The following is a 21,511-nucleotide window of genomic DNA, read 5'->3' on the forward strand; positions in this document are numbered from 1 at the left end:
GTTTTTTTTTACTGTAAAATCTGCTGCCATTTTTTTTAATGCCATATTACTGTAAATGTAAAAAAAAAGTACCACTTTTATTTTTTTAGCTGTAAAAACAACCGTTGATTTTGCGGTGAGAAAAATCTCCAGAATTTGACGGTAAAATCTTACCGTCAAATTCTGAAGTACCAGTTTTTTTGTTTTGATTTTTAAATTATTTTTACAGTGCATTACTGTAAATTAAAACATGTTTTTTTAATGGTCAAAATCTGGCGATTGGATTGGCACTTTTTTTTCTTACCGTAAAATGTGTTTCCATTTTTTTTACAGTGTATTACTGTAAATGGAAAAACGGTACCACTTTTATTTTTTCGGTGTGAAAATATACTTTAACATTTTACTGTAAAATTCTGAGGTACCAGTTTTTTTTGTTTGTTTTCTTTTTGAAATCATTTTTACAGTGCATTACTGTAAATTAAAAAATGGTAACACTGTTATTTTTATGGTCAAAATCTGGCGACTAAACTGGCACGTTTTGGGTTGTTTTTTTTACTGTAAAATCTGCTGCCATTTTTAAAAATACTATATTACTGTAAATGGTAAAAAAAAAGTACCACTTTTATTTTTTGCTGTGAAAATAACTGTTGATTTTGCGATGAGAATCAGCATTTTTTCCAACTTATTTTCACAGTGCATTACTGTAAATTGAAAAATGGTAACTGTTATTTTTATGGTCAAAATCCGGCGACTGAGCTGGCAGTTTTTCTTACCGTAATGACTACAGTTGTAATTTGTACAGTGTATTACTGTAAAATAAAAAAAAATGGTACCACTTTTATTTTTACAGCAAAATTCTGCTCTCTCAGTTACATTTATTTATTTATTTTTTTACCATAAAATCTTATATTTTTCTGGTGAAAGAAAGGACAGCAGCAGAAGTCAACGTGTGAGAGGAGAAACCAGCGAAGAGCAACTTTCCGTCATGTCAGCAACAATTTACAAGGCGTCCATCATAACTGCCGGCGTCAAAAATAGACGGGAGCGGTTTTGGCGAGGCTGAAACAAAAGCCGGGGGGGGTCTTTGAGGTGGGATTGTGGCGCGACCCCGCCAAAGACCGGGCTTATCTCGCACAATAGCACGTATGCAACGCGGCCATATTTCACATGGCGGTTGGCGGCAACAACAGCCCCCCCACCCCCACTCTCCCCCAGGCCGAAATATAAAACAGTGGTGTGGACTCTGGCGAGCGTGTCGTCGAGCGTGAGCTGCCGCCGATGCTCTCAGGTGAGAAACTCGACTTTTCATTTGAGTTCCGCGGAGGAAAACACAGCTGCTGTCGCCGCGGCAACCGGGGTGGTGGTCGTCATGGCGTCGTGCGGGATGTTTGACATTCTTCACCGTTGGCTTTTCTGCTCCTCGACTTTTCTGCCGCGTCGTTTGTGATCGTATGACTGACTCTTTTTACATTTGAGCTCTCGTTGGCACTTCCAAGACATTATAGATGACAAAGTGCTAACTCAAAAGTAGCTTTTTCCAGGACGCTGAATGTGTTCTGTTGCGCCCCACAAAGTCGTTGCACGTATTACACACCAGATGTGTGGTTGTAACGTGCATCTTGGTTGTGGTTTGCATTACCAAATTTGGAAGTGTTGAAATCGCCATGTAAAATCGCTAATGGCAAATCCATCCATCCATTTTCTACCGCTTGTCCTTTTTTGGGGGAAATCCATAATTAGCAAAATTAGCATCAAGCTAGCCACATTTTGGAAGAGTGGAGCCCTACTTGACGTTGGAGCGTTTTCTACCAAGATGACTTGCTTTGTTGGTGTGGAAAAGGTCTGTATGTATGTATGTACTTATGTATGAATGAATGTACATATGTATGTATGTATATACTTATGTATGAATGAATGTACGTATGTATGGATGTATGTACTTATGTATGAATGAATGTACGTATGTATGTATGTATGTACTTATGTATGAATGAATGTACGTATGTATGTATGTATATACTTATGTATGAATGAATGTACGTATGTATGGATGTATGTACTTATGTATGAATGAATGTACGTATGTATGTATGTATGTACTTATGTATGAATTAATGTACGTATGTATGTATGTATGTACTTATGTATGAATGAATGTACGTATGTATGGATGTATGTACTTATGTATGAATGAATGTACGTATGTATGGATGCACTTATGTATGAGTGAATGTACGTATGTATGTATGTATGTACTTGTGTATGAATGTATGTATGTATGTACTTATGTATGAATGAATGTACGTATGTATGTATGTACTTATGTATGAATGAATGTATGTATGTATGTACTTATGTATGAATGAATGTACGTATGTATGGATGTATGTACTTATGTATGAATGAATGTACGTATGTACGTATGTATGTACTTATGTATGAATGAATGTACGTATGTATGTACTTATGTATGAATGAATGTACGTATGTATGGATGTATGTACTTATGTATGATTGAATGTACGTATGTATGTATGTACTTATGTATGAATTAATGTACGTATGTATGTATGTATGTACTTATGTATGAATGAATGTACGTATGTATGGATGTATGTACTTATGTATGAATGAATGTACGTATGTATGTATGTATATACTTATGTATGAATGAATGTACGTATGTATGGATGTATGTACTTATGTATGAATGAATGTACGTATGTATGTATGTATGAATGAATGTACGTATGTATGTTTGTATATACATATGTATGAATGAATGTACGTATGTATGGATGTATGTACTTATGTATGAATGAATGTACGTATGTATGTATGTACTTATGTATGAATTAATGTACGTATGTATGTATGTATGTACTTATGTATGAATGAATGTACGTATGTATGGATGTATGTACTTATGTATGAATGAATGTACGTATGTATGGATGCACTTATGTATGAGTGAATGTACGTATGTATGTATGTATGTACTTATGTATGAATTTATGTATGTATGTATGTATGTACTTATGTATGAATGAATGTACGTATGTATGTATGTATGTATGTATGTACTTATGTATGAATGAATGTATGTATGTATGTACTTATGTATGAATGAATGCACGTATGTATGTATGTATGTACTTATGTATGAATGAATGTACGTATGTACGTATGTATGTACTTATGTATGAATGAATGTACGTATGTATGTATGTACTTATGTATGAATGAATGTACGTATGTATGTATGAATGAATGAATGTATGTGTGTACATATGTATGTATGTATGAATGAATGTATGTGTGTATATACTGTATGTATGTACTGTAGGTATGTATGTATGAATGAATGCATGTGTGTATATATGTACGTATGTATGAATGAATGTGGGTATGTATGCATGTACGTACGCATGTCTGTATGTATGAATGAATATATGTGTGTATATATGTACGTATGTATGAATGAATGTACGTACGTATGACTGTTTGTATAAATGAATGTAAGTGTGTATGAATGTATGAATGAATGTATGTGTGTATTTATGTACGTATGTATGAATGAATGTGCGTATGTATGCATGTACGTACGCATGTCTGTATGTATGAATGAATATGTGTGTATATATGTACGTATGTATGAATGAATGTGTGTATGTATGTATATGTATGCATGTACGTATGTATGAATGCATGTGTATATATTTGTATGTATGTATGAATATATCAATGTATGTATGCATGTGTATATACTGTATGTATGTATGTATGCATGTATGTATGTATGAATTAATGTATGTGTGTATATTTGTATGTATGTATGAATATATTAATGTATGTATGCATGTGTATATACTGTATGTATGTACTGTACGTATGTATGTATGAATGTGTGTGTATATACTGTATGTATGTATGTATGAATGTATGTGTGTATATATGTACGTATGTATGAATGAATGTGCGTATGTATGCATGTACGTACGCATGTCTGTATGTATGAATGAATATATGTGTGTATATATGTACGTATGTATGAATGAATGTGTGTATATATGTATATGTATGCATGTACGTATGTATGAATGCATGTGTATATATTTGTATGTATGTATGAATATATTAATGTATGTATGCATGTGTATATACTGTATGTATGCATGTATGTATGTATGAATTAATGTATGTGTGTATATTTGTATGTATGTATTTATGAATGAATGAACATATGTATGTATTTAGGTATGTATGTATGAATGTATACATGTATATATTTATGAATGTATGTATGTATGTATGTATTTATAAATGTATGTATGAATAAATGTACCTATGTATGTATGTATGTTCGTACGAACAAACGGACGAACCTATATACGTATGTGCAATATATTTGTCTCCCAGTATGTGCGGGAGCCAAAGTAGAAAGCTCAGAAAGCCCAACCCAAAACAAAAGGTGTGGTACCGAGGGAACACGGGACCATTGACACCACGCAGGCAACCTGACAGGTGACAGGGTTCCCAGAAGCGGGGCCAGCGGCAGGCTGTATACAGATGCGTCCAGCACAGGACAAGGCACGGGAGTAGCAGGAGACAACCAGCCCCCGAGCCAGTGAGAGACCACACCCCACATGAGAAGAAAACAGGAGGAGCCCAGAGACTCTCCGCAGTCCTCACCCCCGGGGGAGCACTAATTGTAGACACTTCCTGTCCCCCACCTTTAATGGACCGTGTGGAAACGTGCATCCGTTCCAAACCCAAGCATCCGGCGGCGACTAATGTTTGCGTAACGCCATGTTCCTCCTGCGCGCAGACATGAACTCTCACGAGGACGACGGAGAGGATGAGACGGAGGATTACGTCATCCAGCGCAGCATCCACGAGGCCTGCAAGGAAGCCTTCCTCAAATCACCTGCCAGGTACGCCGCCATGTAGCCACCTTGTGCCACACCTGACCGCTCCTCTTCCACCGGCAGCTTGGCCCCGCCCACCGCTGAGAACCTGAGAGTGCTGGCGGCCATCGAGCAAGGTAGGAGACGGCCGCTCCCCGAGCGTTGTTTACCTCATGCTGCCTGTTCCCATGGCGACCAGGCGAGGCGTCCGCGCTGAGGGACATGCTGAGACACGCGCACGCCTTGGCGGAGGCGGACAGTCGCGGCTGGCTGCCCCTCCATCGAGCCGCTTCCCAGCCCAATCTGGACGTCCTGGAGGCCGTCTTGACACGTGCGTCAATCAAACTCACGTTCAAATTTCTAATTGGCTACTGTAGCTTTTGACATGGCGGCCATCTTGGAAAGGTCTCAATCCAACTTCCTGTGGCATTCCACAACATTCATGGTGGGGGAAAAAAAAGATTTTACAGTAAACAAACTGACAGCTCAGTTGCCTGAATTTGAGTGTAAAAAAACGTTTTTATAATTGCATCATTCCGTGAAAAAAACACCTGGAATTTAAGGTTAAATTCTGCCTTTTTTTGCAGTAAAATCTACAGATTTGTTTTCCTACGCTGCTGAAAAATTGTTTGATGTATTTGACATGGGAATGACTTTTAATGACCAGCTTTGACCGGATGGATGACTGGTTGGATGTGTGATGAATTAATGGATGGATGACTGGTTGGATGCATTCATGTATGCATTAATCATAAATAATTGTAAGTGTGAAAGGATGATGATGGATGGATGGATGGATGGATGGATGGATGGATGGACAGATGCATTTATGTGTGCATTAATCTAAATAATTGTAAGTGTGAAAGGATGATGATGGATGGATGGATGGATGGATGGACAGATGCAATTATGTGTGCATTAATCTAAATAATTGTAAGTGTGAAAGGATGATGATGGATGGATGGATGGATGGATGGATGTATGACAGATGCATTTATGTGTGCATTAATCTAAATAATTGTAAGTGTGAAAGGATGATGATGGATGGATGGATGGATGGATGGACAGATGCATTTATGTGTGCATTAATCTAAATAATTGTACGTGTGAAAGGGTGATGATGGATGGATGATGACTGGTTGGATGCATTTATGTAAGCAATAATCATAAATAATTGTAAGTGTGAAAGGATGATGATGGATGGATGGATGGATGGATGGATGGACAGATGCATTTATGTGTGCATTAATATAAATAATTGTAAGTGTGAAAGGATGATGATGGATGGGTGGATGGATGGATGGACAGATGCATTTATGTGTGCATTAATCTAAATAATTGTACGTGTGAAAGGATGATGATGGATGGATGGATGGATGGATGGACAGATGCATTTATGTGTGCATTAATCTAAATAATTGTACGTGTGAAAGGATGATGATGGATGGATGGATGGCTGGATGGACAGATGCATTTATGTGTGCATTAATCTAAATAATTGTACGTGTGAAAGGATGATGATGGATGGATGGACAGATGCATTTATGTGTGCATTAATCTAAATAATTGTAAGTGTGAAAGGGTGATGATGGATGGATGATGACTGGTTGGATGCATTTATGTAAGCAATAAACATAAATAATTGTAAGTGTCAAAGGATGATGATTGATGGATGATGATGAATGGATGGACGGATGACTGATTGGATACATGGATGACTGGTTGGACAGATGAATGGATGCTAGATGGACGGATGGGTGGTTGGATGTGTGATGAATGGATGGATGGCTGGTTGGATGCATTTATGTGTGCATTAATGGATGAATAATTGTAAGTGCGAAATGATAATGATTGATGGATGATGGATGGATGAATGGTTGGATACATTTATGTGTGCATTAATGGATGAATAATTGTAAGTGCGAAATGATAATGATTGATGGATGATGGATGGATGGATGGACAGATGCATTTATGTGTGCATTAATCTAAATAATTGTACGTGTGAAAGGATGATGATGGATGGATGGATGGATGGATGACAGATGCATTTATGTGTGCATTAATCTAAATAATTGTAAGTGTGAAAGGGTGATGATGGATGGATGATGACTGGTTGGATGCATTTATGTAAGCAATAATCATAAATAATTGTAAGTGTCAAAGGATGATGATTGATGGATGATGATGAATGGATGGACGGATGACTGGTTGGATACATGGATGACTGGTTGGACAGATGAATGGATGCTAGATGGATGGATGGGTGGTTGGATGTGTGATGAATGGATGGATGGCTGGTTGGATGCATTTATGTGTGCATTAATGGATGAATAATTGTAAGTGCGAAATGATAATGATTGATGGATGGATGAATGGATGGATGAATGGTTGGATACATTTATGTGTGCATTAATGGATGAATAATTGTAAGTGCGAAATGATAATGATTGATGGATGATGGATGAATGGATGAAAGGATGGATGGATGGATGGACAGATGCATTTATGTGTGCATTAATCTAAATAATTGTAAGTGTGAAAGGATGATGATGGATGGATGGATGGATGGATGACAGATGCATTTATGTGTGCATTAATCTAAATAATTGTAAGTGTGAAAGGATGATGATGGATGGATGGATGGATGGATGACAGATGCATTTATGTGTGCATTAATCTAAATAATTGTAAGTGTGAAAGGGTGATGATGGATGGATGATGACTGGTTGGATGCATTTATGTAAGCAATAATCATAAATAATTGTAAGTGTCAAAGGATGATGATTGATGGATGATGATGAATGGATGGATGGATGACTGGTTGGATACATGGATGACTGGTTGGACAGATGAATGGATGCTAGATGGACGGATGTGTGGTTGGATGTGTGATGCATGGATGGATGGCTGGTTGGATGCATTTATGTGTGCATTAATGGATGAATAATTGTAAGTGCAAAATGATAATGATTGATGGATGGATGGATGATGGATGAATTAATGGATGGATGAATGGTTGGATACATTTATGTGTGTATTCATGGATGAATAATTGTAAGTGTGAAAGGATGATGATGGATGGATGGACGGATGCATTTATGTGTGCATTAATCTAAATAATTGTAAGTGTGAAAGGATGATGATGGATGGATGATGAATGGATGGACGATGACTGGTTGGATGCATTTATGTAAGCATTAATCATAAATAAATGTAAGTGTCAAAGGATGATGATGAATGGATGGATGGATGACTGGTTGGATACATGGATGACTGGTTGGACAGATGAATGGATGCTAGATGGACGAACGGGTGGATGGGTGGTTGGATGTGTGATGAATGGATGGATGGCTGGTTGGATGCATTTATGTGTGCATTAATGGATGAATGATTGTAAGTGCGAAATGATAATGATTGATGGATGATGGATGGATGAATGAATGGATGGATACATTTATGTGTGTATTCATGGATGAATAATTGTAAGTGTGAAAGGATAATAGATTGGTGGATGGATGACTGGTTTGGTGGATGATGGATGGATGGTTATGCATTCATGTGTGCATTGATGGATAGATATTTATAAGTGTGAAATGATAATGGTTTGATGGATGGATGAATAGATGATGGATGGATGGATGTGTGATGAATGGATGGATGGATGGTTGGATGCATTTATATGTGCATTAATGGATAGATAATTGTAAGTGTGAAATGATAATGGATTGGTAGATGGATGACTGTTTGGGTGGATGATGGATTGGATGGATGAATTGATGGCTGGTTGGATGCATTCATGTGTGCATTAATGCATAGATAATTGTAAGTGTGAAATGATAATGGATGGATGAATAGATGATGGATGGATGGATGGATGAATGGATGGTTGGATGCATTTATGTGTGCATTAATGGATAGCTAATTGTAAGTGTGAAAGGATCATTTGGATGGATGAACAGATGGATGGATGAATGATGGATGGATGACTGGTTGGGTGGATGATGGATTGGATGGATGGATTGATGGCTGGTTGGATGCATTCATGTGTGCATTAATGCATAGATAATTGTAAGTGTGAAATGATAATGGATGGATGAATAGATGATGGATGGATGGATGGATGAATGGATGTGTGATGAATGGATGGATGGCTGGTTGGATGCATGTATGTGTGCATTAATGGATAGCTAATTGTAAGTGTGAAAGGATAATGTTGGATGGATGGATGAATGATGGATGGATGGCTGGTTGGTTGGATGTATTTATGTGTGCATTAATGGATAGATAAATGTAAGTGTGAATGGATAATGGTTTGATGAACAAATGGATGGATGAATAGATGGATAAATGATGAATGGATGGCTGGTTGGATGCATTTATGTGTGCATTAATGGCAATATATTTGTAAGTGTGAAATGATAATGGTTGGATGACTGGTCGGATGCATTTAAGTGTGTATTGATGGAAAATTACTTGTGTAAGTGTGAATGGATAATGGTTTGACAGATGGATGAATGGTTGGATGGATGAATAGATGATGAATGGATGGATGAATGAATGGATGTATGACTGGTTGGATGCATTTATGTGTGTGTCAATGGATAGATCATTGTAAGTGTGAAAGGATATTGGAAGATGAATGGATGATGGATGGGTGGGTGGATGACAAGTTGGATGCATTAGTGCATGCATGGATAAATATTGCAAGTATGGATGGAAGGTAGATTGGATGAATGGATGGATGCATGACTATAAGTCTGGAAGGATGGATGGCCGGATGAGTGCATTACTGCATGAAAAAATGAATGAATACTGCATGAATTGGACTGTAAAAACAACAATAGCACGTTATTTAATTTGCATAATTTGATGTAAAAACATTTAAAATGTCAGATTAAAATCTGACAAATGTTTTTTTTTTACTTGTTACATTTTAATTTTTTTTAGTTCTGATAAACTTGCTGAGATTGTGCGAGAGAAAAAGTCTTGATGCGTCGGCCGTGTTCGCACTGCACATTCCCAGCTCCCTTGAACGCAGCATCTGTCCATGACGTTATGAGTCATGCGTGTAACACGCTAAATATTCCCTGCGGGATTCCACACGTGCATCTTTTTGTTCCTGCAGGACAGCTGACTCAGCAAAAATAACTCATGATTCATATCTAACAACACACACACACACACACACACACACACACACACACACACACACACACACACACACACACACACACACACACACACACACACACACACACACACACACACCTCACCTTTGACCCTCTATGTGTGTGTCAGGCGGGGGGCTGAACCTGGAGGAGAGGACGGGGGTGGGCGGAGAGACGGCGCTCACCTTGGCGGTCAAAGGCGGCCTGGCGAGCAACGTGAGCGCCCTGCTGGTGGGCGGGGCGTCGCCGAACACCGCCAACGCCACGAACGAGTCTCCCCTGTTGCTAGGTAACCAACTCGCTCCGCCCCCTGTCGCTAACCAAACCGCGAGCACAAGTCAGCGTGTCTCTTCCACGAGGTCAGCGGTGAGGGCGGGGTCGTACGCGATGGCGTCGGCGCTGGTGTCGCACGGCGCCTGGGTGGAGCAGGTGTGCCGGAAGAATTGGAGCACCGTGCACGAGGCGGCCAAGGCGGGTCACGTGGACGTCCTGATGCTCCTGCTGAGGAACGGCGGACGCGTCAACCAGAAGGACGTCGCCGGGGTGACGCCGCTGGCCGTGGCCGCCGAGCACGGACACTTCGCCGTCACGGAAATTCTGCTCAACTGTGGTGAGTTTGGAGGCGTTTCCGCCGAGACGGTGGTCATGTGTGTCAGGTTCAAACACTGATGACATCTATTAAACAAGACAAGAAGCAAGGAATTAAACAGAGACAGAATTCAATTTAGCTCATTGAGGAGAAACGTCGGGGCTGTCCTCTTTGTACTGTCTCACCACGCTACATGGTGTTTCTAAAGGAAGGGGGTCATAAACAGCCGTTGCCCTCGGTCATGGTCCACATTTGGAGCAGAGCGATAACGTTTTCTACAACATTCCAGCTGCGTTCAAGATGGCAGAAACGGCGCCACCCGCAGGACCGGGGAGGAACTGCAAGTTGATTCTTCTTCTGTGGTGTTCAGGCAGCAGAGTCAACGCTCAGGCTTGCAACGGCGAGAGTGTCCTGCTGGATGCCGCCGGCACAGGAAACACTTCCTGCATCCAACTGCTGCTGGACAACGGAGCCGACCCCAACCTGGCCAGCGCCCACGGACACCTGCCCCTCCACAAGGCCGCCTACGCCGGACACTACGAGTGAGACTCAGGCCTTTGCATGTTGGATGTGTGCTTGGATGGATGGAAGGGTGGACGCATTGGCGAATACAGCTGGATGGATGGGTGGATGAAGGGACTAGTGGATGGATGGATGGAAGAATTGACTTGTTGGCAAATACAGCTGGATGGATGATTGATGGATGGATAAGTAACTGCTGGATGGATGAATGAATGGAAGAATGGACGTATTGGCGAATACAGCTGGATGAAGGGACTGATGGATGGAAGGATGGATGCATTGGCGAATACAGCTGGATTAATGGATGGATGAAGGGACTGATGGATGGATGAATGGAAGAATGGACGCATTGGCGAATACAGCTGGATGGATGGATGGATGAAGGGACTGATGGATGGATGGATGGAAGAATGGACGTATTGGCGAATACAGCTGGATGAAGGGACTGATGGATGGAAGAATGGATGCATTGGCGAATACAGCTGGATTAATGGTTGGATGAAGGGACTGATGGATGGATGGAAAAATGGACTTGTTGGCAAATACAGCTGGATGGATGATAGATGGATGGATGAAGGGACTGATGGATGGATGAATGGACATATTAGCGAATACAGCTGGATGAAGGGACTGATGGATGGAAGGATGGACGCATTGGCGAATACAGCTAGATGGATGGACTTGTTGGCAAATACAGCTGGATGGATGATAGATGGATGGATAAGGGACTGCTGGATGGATGAATGGACGTATTGGCGAATACAGCTGGATGAAGGGACTGATGGATGCATTGGCGAATACAGCTGGATTAATGGATGGATGAAGGGACTGATGGATGGATAAATGGAAGAATGGACACATTGGCGAATACAGCTGGATGGATGGATGGATGAAGGGACTGATGGATGGATGGATGGATGGAAGAATGGACTTGTTGGCAAATACAGCTGGATGGATGACAGATGGATGTATGAAGGAACTGATGGATGGATGAATGGAAGAAATGGCGAATACAGCTGGATGAAGGGACTGATGGATGGAAGGATGGACGCATTGGCGAATACAGCTAGATGGATGGACTTGTTGACAAAATACAGCTGGATGGATGATAGATGGATGGATGGATGGATGCATTGGCGAATACAGCAGGATTAATGGATGGATGAAGGGACTGGTGGATGGATGAATGGAAGAATGGACGCATTGGCGAATACAGCTGGATGGATGGATGGATGAAGGGACTGATGGATGGATGGATGGAAGAATGGACTTGTTGGCAAATACAGCTGGATGGATGATAGATGGATGGATGAAGGGACTGATGGATGGATGAATGGAAGAATGAACATATTGGCGAATACAGCTGGATGAAGGGACTGATGGATGGATGAATGGACGCATTGGCGAATACAGCTGGATGAAGGGGCTGATGGATGGAAGAATGGACGCATTGGCGAATACAGCTGGATTAATGATTGGATGAAGGGACTGATGGATGGATGGATGTAAAAATGGACTTGTTGGCAAATACAGCTGGATGGATGATAGATGGATGGATGAAGGGACTGATGGATGGATGAATGGACATATTGGCGAATACAGCTGGATGAAGGGACTGATGGATGGAAGGATGGACGCATTGGTGAATACAGCTAGATGGATGGACTTGTTGGCAAATACAACTGGATGGATGATAGATGGATGGATAAGGGACTGCTGGATGGATGGATGAATGGACGTATTGGCGAATACAGCTGGATGAAGGGACTGATGGATGGAAGGATGGATGCATTGGCGAATACAGGTGGATTAATGGATGGATGAAGGGACTGATGGATGGATGGATGGAAAAATTGACTTGTTGGCAAATACAGCTGGATGGATGATAGATGGATGGATGAAGGGACTGATGGATGGATGAATGGAAGAATGAACATATTGGCGAATACAGCTGGATGAAGGGACTGATGGATGGAAGGATGGATGCATTGGCGAATACAGCTGGATTAATGGATGGATGAAGGGACTGATGGATGGATGGATGGAAAAATTGACTTGTTGGCAAATACAGCTGGATGGATGATAGATGGATGGATGAAGGGACTGATGGATGGATGAATGGAAGAATGAACATATTGGCGAATACAGCTGGATGAAGGGACTGATGGATGGAAGGATGGATGCATTGGCGAATACAGCTGGATTAATGGATGGATGAAGGGACTGATGGATGGAAGAATGGACGCATTGGCGAATACAGCTGGATGGATGGATGGATGAAGGGACTGATGGATGGATGGATGGAAGAATGGACTTGTTGGCAAATACAGCTGGATGGATGATAGATGGATGGATGAAGGGACTGATGGATGGATGAATGGAAGAATGGACGTAATGGCGAATACAGCTGGATGAAGGGACTGATGGATGGAAGGATGATGCATTGGCGAATACAGCTGGATGGATGATAGATGGATGGATGAAGGGACTGATGGATGGATGAATGGAAGAATGGACGTAATGGCGAATACAGCTGGATGAAGGGACTGATGGATGGAAGGATGGATGCATTGGCGAATACAGCTGGATTAATGGATGGATAAGGGACTGATGGATGGATGAATGGAAAAATGGACGTATTGGCGAATACAGCTGGATGAAGGGACTGATGGATGAAAGGATGGACGCATTGGCGAATACAGCTAGATGGATGGACTTGTTGGCAAATACAGCTGGATGGATGATAGATGGATGGATAAGGGACTGCTGGATGGATGGATGAATGGACGTATTGGCGAATATAGCTGGATGAAGGGACTGATGGATGGAATGATGGACGCATTGGCGAATACAGCTAGATGGATGGATGGATGAAGGGACTGATTGATGGATGGAAGAATGGACTTGTTGGCAAATACAGCTGGATGGATGATAGATGGATGGATGGATGAATGGACGTATTGGCGAATACAGCTGGATGAAGGGACTGATGGATGGAAGGATGGATGCATTGGAGAATACAACTGGATTAATGGATGGATGAAGGGACTGATGGATGGATGAATGGAAGAATGGACATAATCCCTTTATACAGGTGTATAAAGGGATTGATGGATGCAAGGATGGCCGCATTGGCGAATACAGCTAGATGGATGAATGGATGGATGGATGTATGGATGTATGGACGAATGGATGTATGGACATATGGCAAATATAGCAGGATAGCTGAATGGATGGATGGATGTATTGGCAAATACAGCTAGATGGATGAATGGATGGATGGATGGACGAATGGATGTATGGACATATGGCAAATATAGCAGGATAGCTGAATGGATGGATGGATGTATTGGCAAATACAGATGAATGGATGGATGGATGGATGAATGTATTGGCGAATACAGGTAGATGGATGATTGATGAAGGGATGGGTGGATGTATACAACAGGATGGATGATGGATGGATGATGGTTGGTTGGGTACATTGGCAAATACAGCTGGGATGAATGGTTGGGTGGGTGGGTGGATGGATAGATGGATGGATGGATGTTAGGTGGGTGGGTGGATGGATGAAGGGATGGATAGTTGGGTGGGCGGGTGGATGGATGAATGGATAAATTAATGACGGATGGATGGATGAATGGATATATGGTTGGGTGGGTGGATGGATAGATGGATGGATGTTAGGTGGGTGGATGGATGAAGGGATGGATGGATGAATGGATACATGAATGGATGGATGGATGGATGGGTCGATGGATGAATGGATAGATGAACGATGGATGTATTGGCAAATACAGGTGGCTGGATGGACGCATGGATGGAAGGACGTATTGGCGAATACAGCTGGATGGATGATGGATGAATAGTTGGGTGGGTGGACGGATGAATGAAGGGATGGACGTATTGGTGAATACAGCTGGATGGATGGATGGTTGGTTGGATGGATGGACGCATTGCGAATACAGCTGGATGGATGATGGGTGGTTGCATGGATGGTTAATTGGATGGACGTATTGCCAAAACAGCGCTGGATGGATGACGGATGAATAGTTGGGTGGGTGGATGAATGAATGAAGGGATGGACGTATTGGGGAATACAGCTGGATGGATGGATGGTTGGTTGGATGGATGGACGCATTGCGAATACAGCTGGATTGATGATGGGTGGTTGGATGGATGTAATGCCAAAACAGCGCTGGATGGATGACGGATGGTTGGATGGACATATTGGCAAATACATCTGGTTGGATGGATGATGGATGGAAGGCTATTGTAGGTTTAAGCCCTCCTAAATGAAATGGTGTTGGTTCCTCAGAGCGTTGAAGCTGCTCATCCCGCTGACCAGCAAGGCGGCCATCAAGGAGGCGGGGCTAAGTCCTCTCCACACGGCGTCAGAGGGCGGCCAGAGTGGATGTTTGCAGCTTTTGTTGTCGCGAGGCTTCGACGTCAACTTCCGCTTGAGCAGCAGGAAGTCAGAGAACTACCGCGACATGAGGAGGAGCGCTTTGTACTTTGCCGTTTCCAACGGAGACGCCGAGTGCGCCAGAGTCCTGCTGGCGGCGGGGGCCAGGACCGACCTGGACCCTCTCTGCTGCCTCCTGGTGGCCGTGCGCTCGGGACGCTACGACATGGTGAGGCTGCTGCTGGACGCCAACGCCGACGTCAACTGTCACTTTGGCGCGGTGAGCGACACTTCCTTCCCCACCGCGCTGCAGTACTGCCTGAAGGACCAGGTGATGATGAGGATGCTCCTCAACCACGGCTACCAGGCGGAGAGATGCTTCCGCTGTCACCATGACAACGCCTGCCAGGGAACGGAGGAGGCGGAGGACAAAATTCCTGTGAGTGGCTTTTATTGTTGTAACAGGAGGACTGTGACGGCCAATCACACGCATGCACACGGTGGCAGTCATGTGTCAGCCAAGTGTCAGTCATGTGTCAGTCACGTGTCAGTCATGTATCAGCAAAGTATCAGTCATGTGACAGTCATGTGTCAGTAAAATATCAGCCATGTGTCAGTCAAGTGTCAGTAAAATATGTGTCAGCCAAGTGTCAGTCATGTGACAGTCACGTGTCAGTCATTTGTCAGTAAAATATCAGTCATGTTTCTGTCTTGTGTCAGTCATGTGTCAGCCTTGTGAGTCATGTGTCAGTCATGTGACAGTCACGTGTCAGCCATGTGACAGTCACGTGTCGGCCATGTGACAATCATGTGACACTCATGTGATAGTCATGTGACAGTCACATGTCAGTCACGTGACAGTCATGTGTCAGTAAAACATCTGTCTTGTGTCAGTCATTTGATAGTCATTTGTCAGTAAAATATCAGTCATGTGTCAGCCATGTTTCAGTAATATATCAGTCTTGTGTCAGTCATGTGTCAGTCACGTGTCAGTTAAATATCAGTCTTGTGTCAGCCATGTGACAGTCATGTGTCAGTTATGTGACAGTCATTTGTCAGTAAAATATCAGTCATGTTTCTGTCATGTGACAGTCATGTGTCAGCCATGTGAGTCATGTGTCAATCATGTGTCAGTCATGTGACAGTCATGTGTCAGCCATGTGTCAGCCTTGTGAGTCATGAGTCAGTCATGTGACAGTCAAGTGTCAGCCATGTGAGTCATGTGACAATCATGTGACAGTCATGTAACAGTCACATGTCAGTAAAATATCTGTCTTGTCAGTCATTTAACAGTCATGTGTCAGTAAAATATCAGTCATGTGTCAGTAAAATACCTGTCTTGTGTCAGTCATATGACAGTCATGTGTCAGTAAAACATCAGTCATGTGTCAGCCATGTGTCAGTCATGTCAGTCTTGTGTCAGCCATGTGTCAGTCATGTGTTAGTCACGTGACAGTCACGTGTCAGTAAAATATCAGTCTTGTGTTATCCATGTGACAGTCATGTGTCAGTTATGTGACAGTCATTTGTCAGTAAAATATCAGTCATGTTTCTGTCATGTGTCAGCCTTGTGAGTCATGTGTCAATCATGTATCAGTCATGTGACAGTCATGTGTCAGTCATGTGACAGTCATTTGTCAGTAAAATATCAGTCATGTTTCTGTCATGTGTCAGCCTTGTGAGTCATGTGACAGTCATGTGTCAGTCATGTATCAGTCATGTGACAGTAAAATATCAATCTTGTGTCAGCTATGTGACAGTCATGTGTCAGTCACGTGACAGTCATTTGTCAGTAAAATATCAGTCATGTTTCTGTCATGTGACAGTCATGTGTCAGCCATGTGACAGTCATGTATCAGTAATGTGTCAGTCATGTGTCAGTAATATATCAGCCATGTGTCAGTCATGTGACAGGATGTTTGACCTCCACAGTTTTGTGACTTCATGAGCTTGTGCTGCCTGGTCCACCTGGCTGGAGGTGTGGTCAGGACTCTGCTGGACTACTTGGACCAGGTCCACATCTGCTCCAAGCTCAGACACGTCTTGGAGAAACAACCTGAGTGGACGCAAATATTGGACATTCTGTGTGAGTCACTTGGTCTTTCTTGTGGGACTCGGCAGCAGTGAGGTGGACACGCCCTCGTATGTTTGACACGTGTCTTTAGTCCTTCATGTCTCCCTAGTCCTCGTCATAGTAAACATGTTTGTTTTATCCCATTTACACGCCGTAGGAGTTCCTCTAATGTTATTTAATCAAAAAGAGAGACTATTGGAGGGCAATATCCGTGGTATATACAGTCGTATCTGTCTTAATAAAGCCCAGTTGTAGCGTTGTCTTTCATCTCCTTTCTAATGACTTCAATTTTCTTATTAAAGAAATTCATAAAGTCATCTGCCGAGTGGGTGGAGCTACTGGGAGGAGTCCCTTGTTGGGTTAGCGATGCTACTGTACTGAACAAATAATTAGGAATGTGATGATAAATCAAAGAAATAAACATATATTGACGTGTGTCCACTTTGCTCTCCAGGCAGTCCTCGCTCCCTGGGACACCTGTGCAGGTTGTCCATCAGAAGACGTTTGACCCTCAAGAGGCTCAACAACACAGAGGTCATGAACTCTGACCTGTTCCCTCCCGGCCTAAGAAGTTTCATCCTGTACCGCGACCTTGACCTCTACAAGGACAAACATTGAATGGTTATGATCTTTTTCTACGTATGTCAAGTATTTATGCTAGTCCATGGCGTTAGTGCAAGTGTTAGCGGGGGCGGGGCTTATAGTCGAGTAAAAAAAAAAAAGGGTCTCTCACTTTTTTAAAGTTTGCCTAAAAAGCCTGATGAAGTCTCAAGGAGGTCAAAGGTGAAAGTGCTAACATCGTCCCAATGTGTGATGAATGCTAATGAGGTCATGAATATTCATAGCCTTTTTATTGTTTGTTGTGGAAAATGTGACATCATCAGCAGGTGAGGGCTACTAATAGTACCTGTGTGTGCGTGTCTGTGTGTACTTGCGTATGTTTGTATGTGTGTGTGTGTCTGTGTGTACTTGCGTATGTTTGTATGTGTGTGTGTCTGTGTGTACTTGCGTATGTTTGTATGTGTGTGTGTCTGTGTGTACTTGCGTATGTTTGTATGTGTGTGTGTGTCTGTGTGTACTTGCATATGTTTGTATGTGTGTGTGTGTGTCTGTACTTGCGTATGTTTGTATGTGTGTGTCTGTGTCTGTACTTGCGTATGTTTGTATGTGTGTCTGTGTGCGTGTGCTTGTGTGTGTTTATGTGAGTGTGTGTACGTGTGTGTATGTAGTGTATGTATGTATGGGTGTGTGTGGGATTGTGTGTGTGTACTGTATGTGCGTTTACGTGTGCGTGCGTGTATGAATGTATGGGTTTCTGTGTGTGTGTGTGTGTGTATGTGTACATGTATGTATGTATGGGTTAGTGTGTGCATGTGTGTGTACATGTATGTATGTTTGTGTACGTGCGTGTGTGGTTTTGGGTGTTGCACACACGCAGTCCAATATACATATACTGTATGTTGTACACACACAGTGCAATACGCATATACAGTATGTTGTACACACGCAGTCCAATATACAAATACTGTATTTTGTACACACGCAATGCAATATACATATACTGTATGTTGTACACACGAAGTGCAATACGCATATACTGTATGTTGTACACACGCAGTCCAATATACAATACTGTATGTTGTACACACGCAGGCCAATATACATATACTGTATGTTGTACACACGCAGTGCAATATACATATGCTGTATGTTGTGCACACGCAATGCAATATATATATACTGTATGTTGTACACATGTAGGGCAATATACATATACTGTATGTTATACACACGAAGTGCAATATACATATACTGTATGTTGTACACATGTAGTGTAATATCCATATACTGTATGTTGTACACACGCAGTGCAATATACATATACTGTATGTTGTACACACGCAATGCAATATACGTATACTGTATGTTGTACACATGTAGGGCAATATACATATACTGTACGTTATACACACGAAGTGCAATATACATAAACTGTATGTTGTACACATGTAGTGCAATATACATATACTGTATGTTATACACACGAAGTGCAATATACATATAATGTATGTTGTACACATGTAGTGCAATATACATATACTGTATGTTGTACACATGTAGTGCAATATACATATACTGTTTGTTGTACACATGTAGTGCAATATATGTACATATACTGTATGTTGTACACATGTAGTGCAATATATATATATACTGTATGTTGTACACAGGCAGTCCAATATACAAATACTGTATGTTGTATGCACGCAGTCCAAAATACAGATACTGTATGTTGTACACACGCAGTGCAATATACAGATACTTTGTTGTACACTCGCAGTGCAATATACAGATACTGTATGTTGTACACACGCAGTGCAATACACATATACTGTATGTCGTACACACGCAGTGCAATACGCATATAGGGTGTTGCACACATGCAGTGCAATATACAGATACTGTATGTCGTACATACGCAGTGCAATATACAGATACTGTATGTCGTACATACGCAGTGCAATATACAGATACTGTATGTCGTACATACGCAGTGCAATATACAGATACTGTATGTTGTACACACAGTTTACTATACATATATAATACACCAAAATGTGTAATTATATATATACTGTATATTAAATATATTTTTTTATATAATAAATGTGTTTTGCTCACGGTCCAGACTTGATGACAGCGTGTACAATTAAGGTAAAGTACAAATACTCACCTGATGAAGACGGAGATCATGGAACAGGAAGTGGTTTCCAGAGCGATACTGTCCCCTGGTGGTCTTTTATCCACACGGCAGGAAGTAGCCCCAAGAGAACAAGCCAGACTGTCCTGTTCTATGGTTATCATCACACGTTCCCTCGTCGCCCCCCTCTTGTGACGGCATCATAAAAAAGCCAAAGAAAAAGCCCAACACACCTGGCGTAGCAGTAGTTTAATTGGAGTTGTGTTCGCCCATTTGCTGCCCCCTGCTGGTCACTACTTCACTTTCCTTCTTCGCGTTGAACTTGACTGAATGACTTTCAGGTGGCGGACATGAAGATGAATTCACAGATTACAACATTTTGGCAAAGTATTTCCATTGTTTGTTGTATCAAAATGAACTTTTCTTACCGTTTTGCTGTGAAATAAAGTTATTCTTGACCAATTCTGGGATTATGTGGAACAAAATCCGCATGAATATTTATATTAAAGAGGCACTGGGCATGATTTGACCTGTTATCGTACATTAACAGTTGACCATATTGATTGTCATTCCAGCAATGACCACTAGATGGCGCCAAAGCAAAGGCGCAGCTCACAGCATTGCGTGTACACACCAGTTGACGAAACATCTCCTCTGAAAAGGAGCAGGAAGAAGCAGAGCATATTTCATAATAATAATATTTATAATAATAATTCATCTCTGACATTTTGTCATTGAAAATGTTTAAATGTTACCATTTTCTGATTGGGAGAGAAGAGAAGAAACAATGTTGCAGACTTTTAAGAAAACATAATAATTATAGTAATAATGATGATAAAATAGACGAATAAATAATGATGAATAGTTAGAAGTGACAGAAGTATTTTGTCTGTGTTGACTTTTACACTTCAATGATTTCCTAGACAACTATTGGTTAGTTGTCTCTTTTAATTCTAGTATTTGGTTAGTTGTCTCTTTTAATTCTTGTATTTGGTTAGTTGTCTCCTTTAATTCTAGTATTTGGTTAGTTGTATCTTTCTTTAATTTCAGTATTTGGTTTGTTGTCTCCTTTAATTCTAGTATTTGGTTAGTTGTCTTCTTTTTTACTTCTAGTATTTGGTTAGTTGTCTTCTTTAATTCTAGTATTTAGTTAGTTGTCTCCT

At 41.5% G+C, this 21,511-nt stretch overlaps 1 protein-coding gene across 3 annotated transcripts; it reads left to right on the plus strand.

Moving 5' to 3' along the window:
- The first annotated feature begins 1,247 nt into the window (after positions 1–1,247).
- On the plus strand, positions 1,248–20,780 carry asb15a (ankyrin repeat and SOCS box containing 15a). Of its 3 annotated transcripts, XM_062042970.1 has the most exons (10): positions 4,810–4,913; positions 4,971–5,023; positions 5,086–5,217; positions 10,188–10,346; positions 10,422–10,667; positions 11,017–11,188; positions 15,487–16,012; positions 17,506–17,659; positions 18,102–18,268; positions 20,337–20,780. In XM_062042970.1, the coding sequence occupies exons 1-9, from the start codon at positions 4,810–4,812 to the stop codon at positions 18,263–18,265; spliced, it is 1,710 nt and encodes a 569-aa protein (XP_061898954.1). In that variant the 3' UTR covers positions 18,266–18,268; positions 20,337–20,780. The 3 variants fall into 3 exon arrangements, 2 of the variants coding, with proteins under 2 accessions (XP_061898956.1, XP_061898954.1); XR_009825398.1 differs by having other exon boundaries at positions 4,835–4,913; positions 10,188–10,667; positions 18,106–18,268; XM_062042972.1 differs by lacking the exons at positions 4,810–4,913; positions 4,971–5,023; positions 5,086–5,217 and adding an exon at positions 1,248–1,267 and having other exon boundaries at positions 10,188–10,667.
- The last annotated feature ends 731 nt before the right edge of the window (positions 20,781–21,511 follow it).

The sequence above is a fragment of the Entelurus aequoreus genome, linkage group LG03 (assembly GCF_033978785.1).
Source record: "Entelurus aequoreus isolate RoL-2023_Sb linkage group LG03, RoL_Eaeq_v1.1, whole genome shotgun sequence".
In the NCBI taxonomy this organism is placed as follows: domain Eukaryota; kingdom Metazoa; phylum Chordata; class Actinopteri; order Syngnathiformes; family Syngnathidae; genus Entelurus; species Entelurus aequoreus.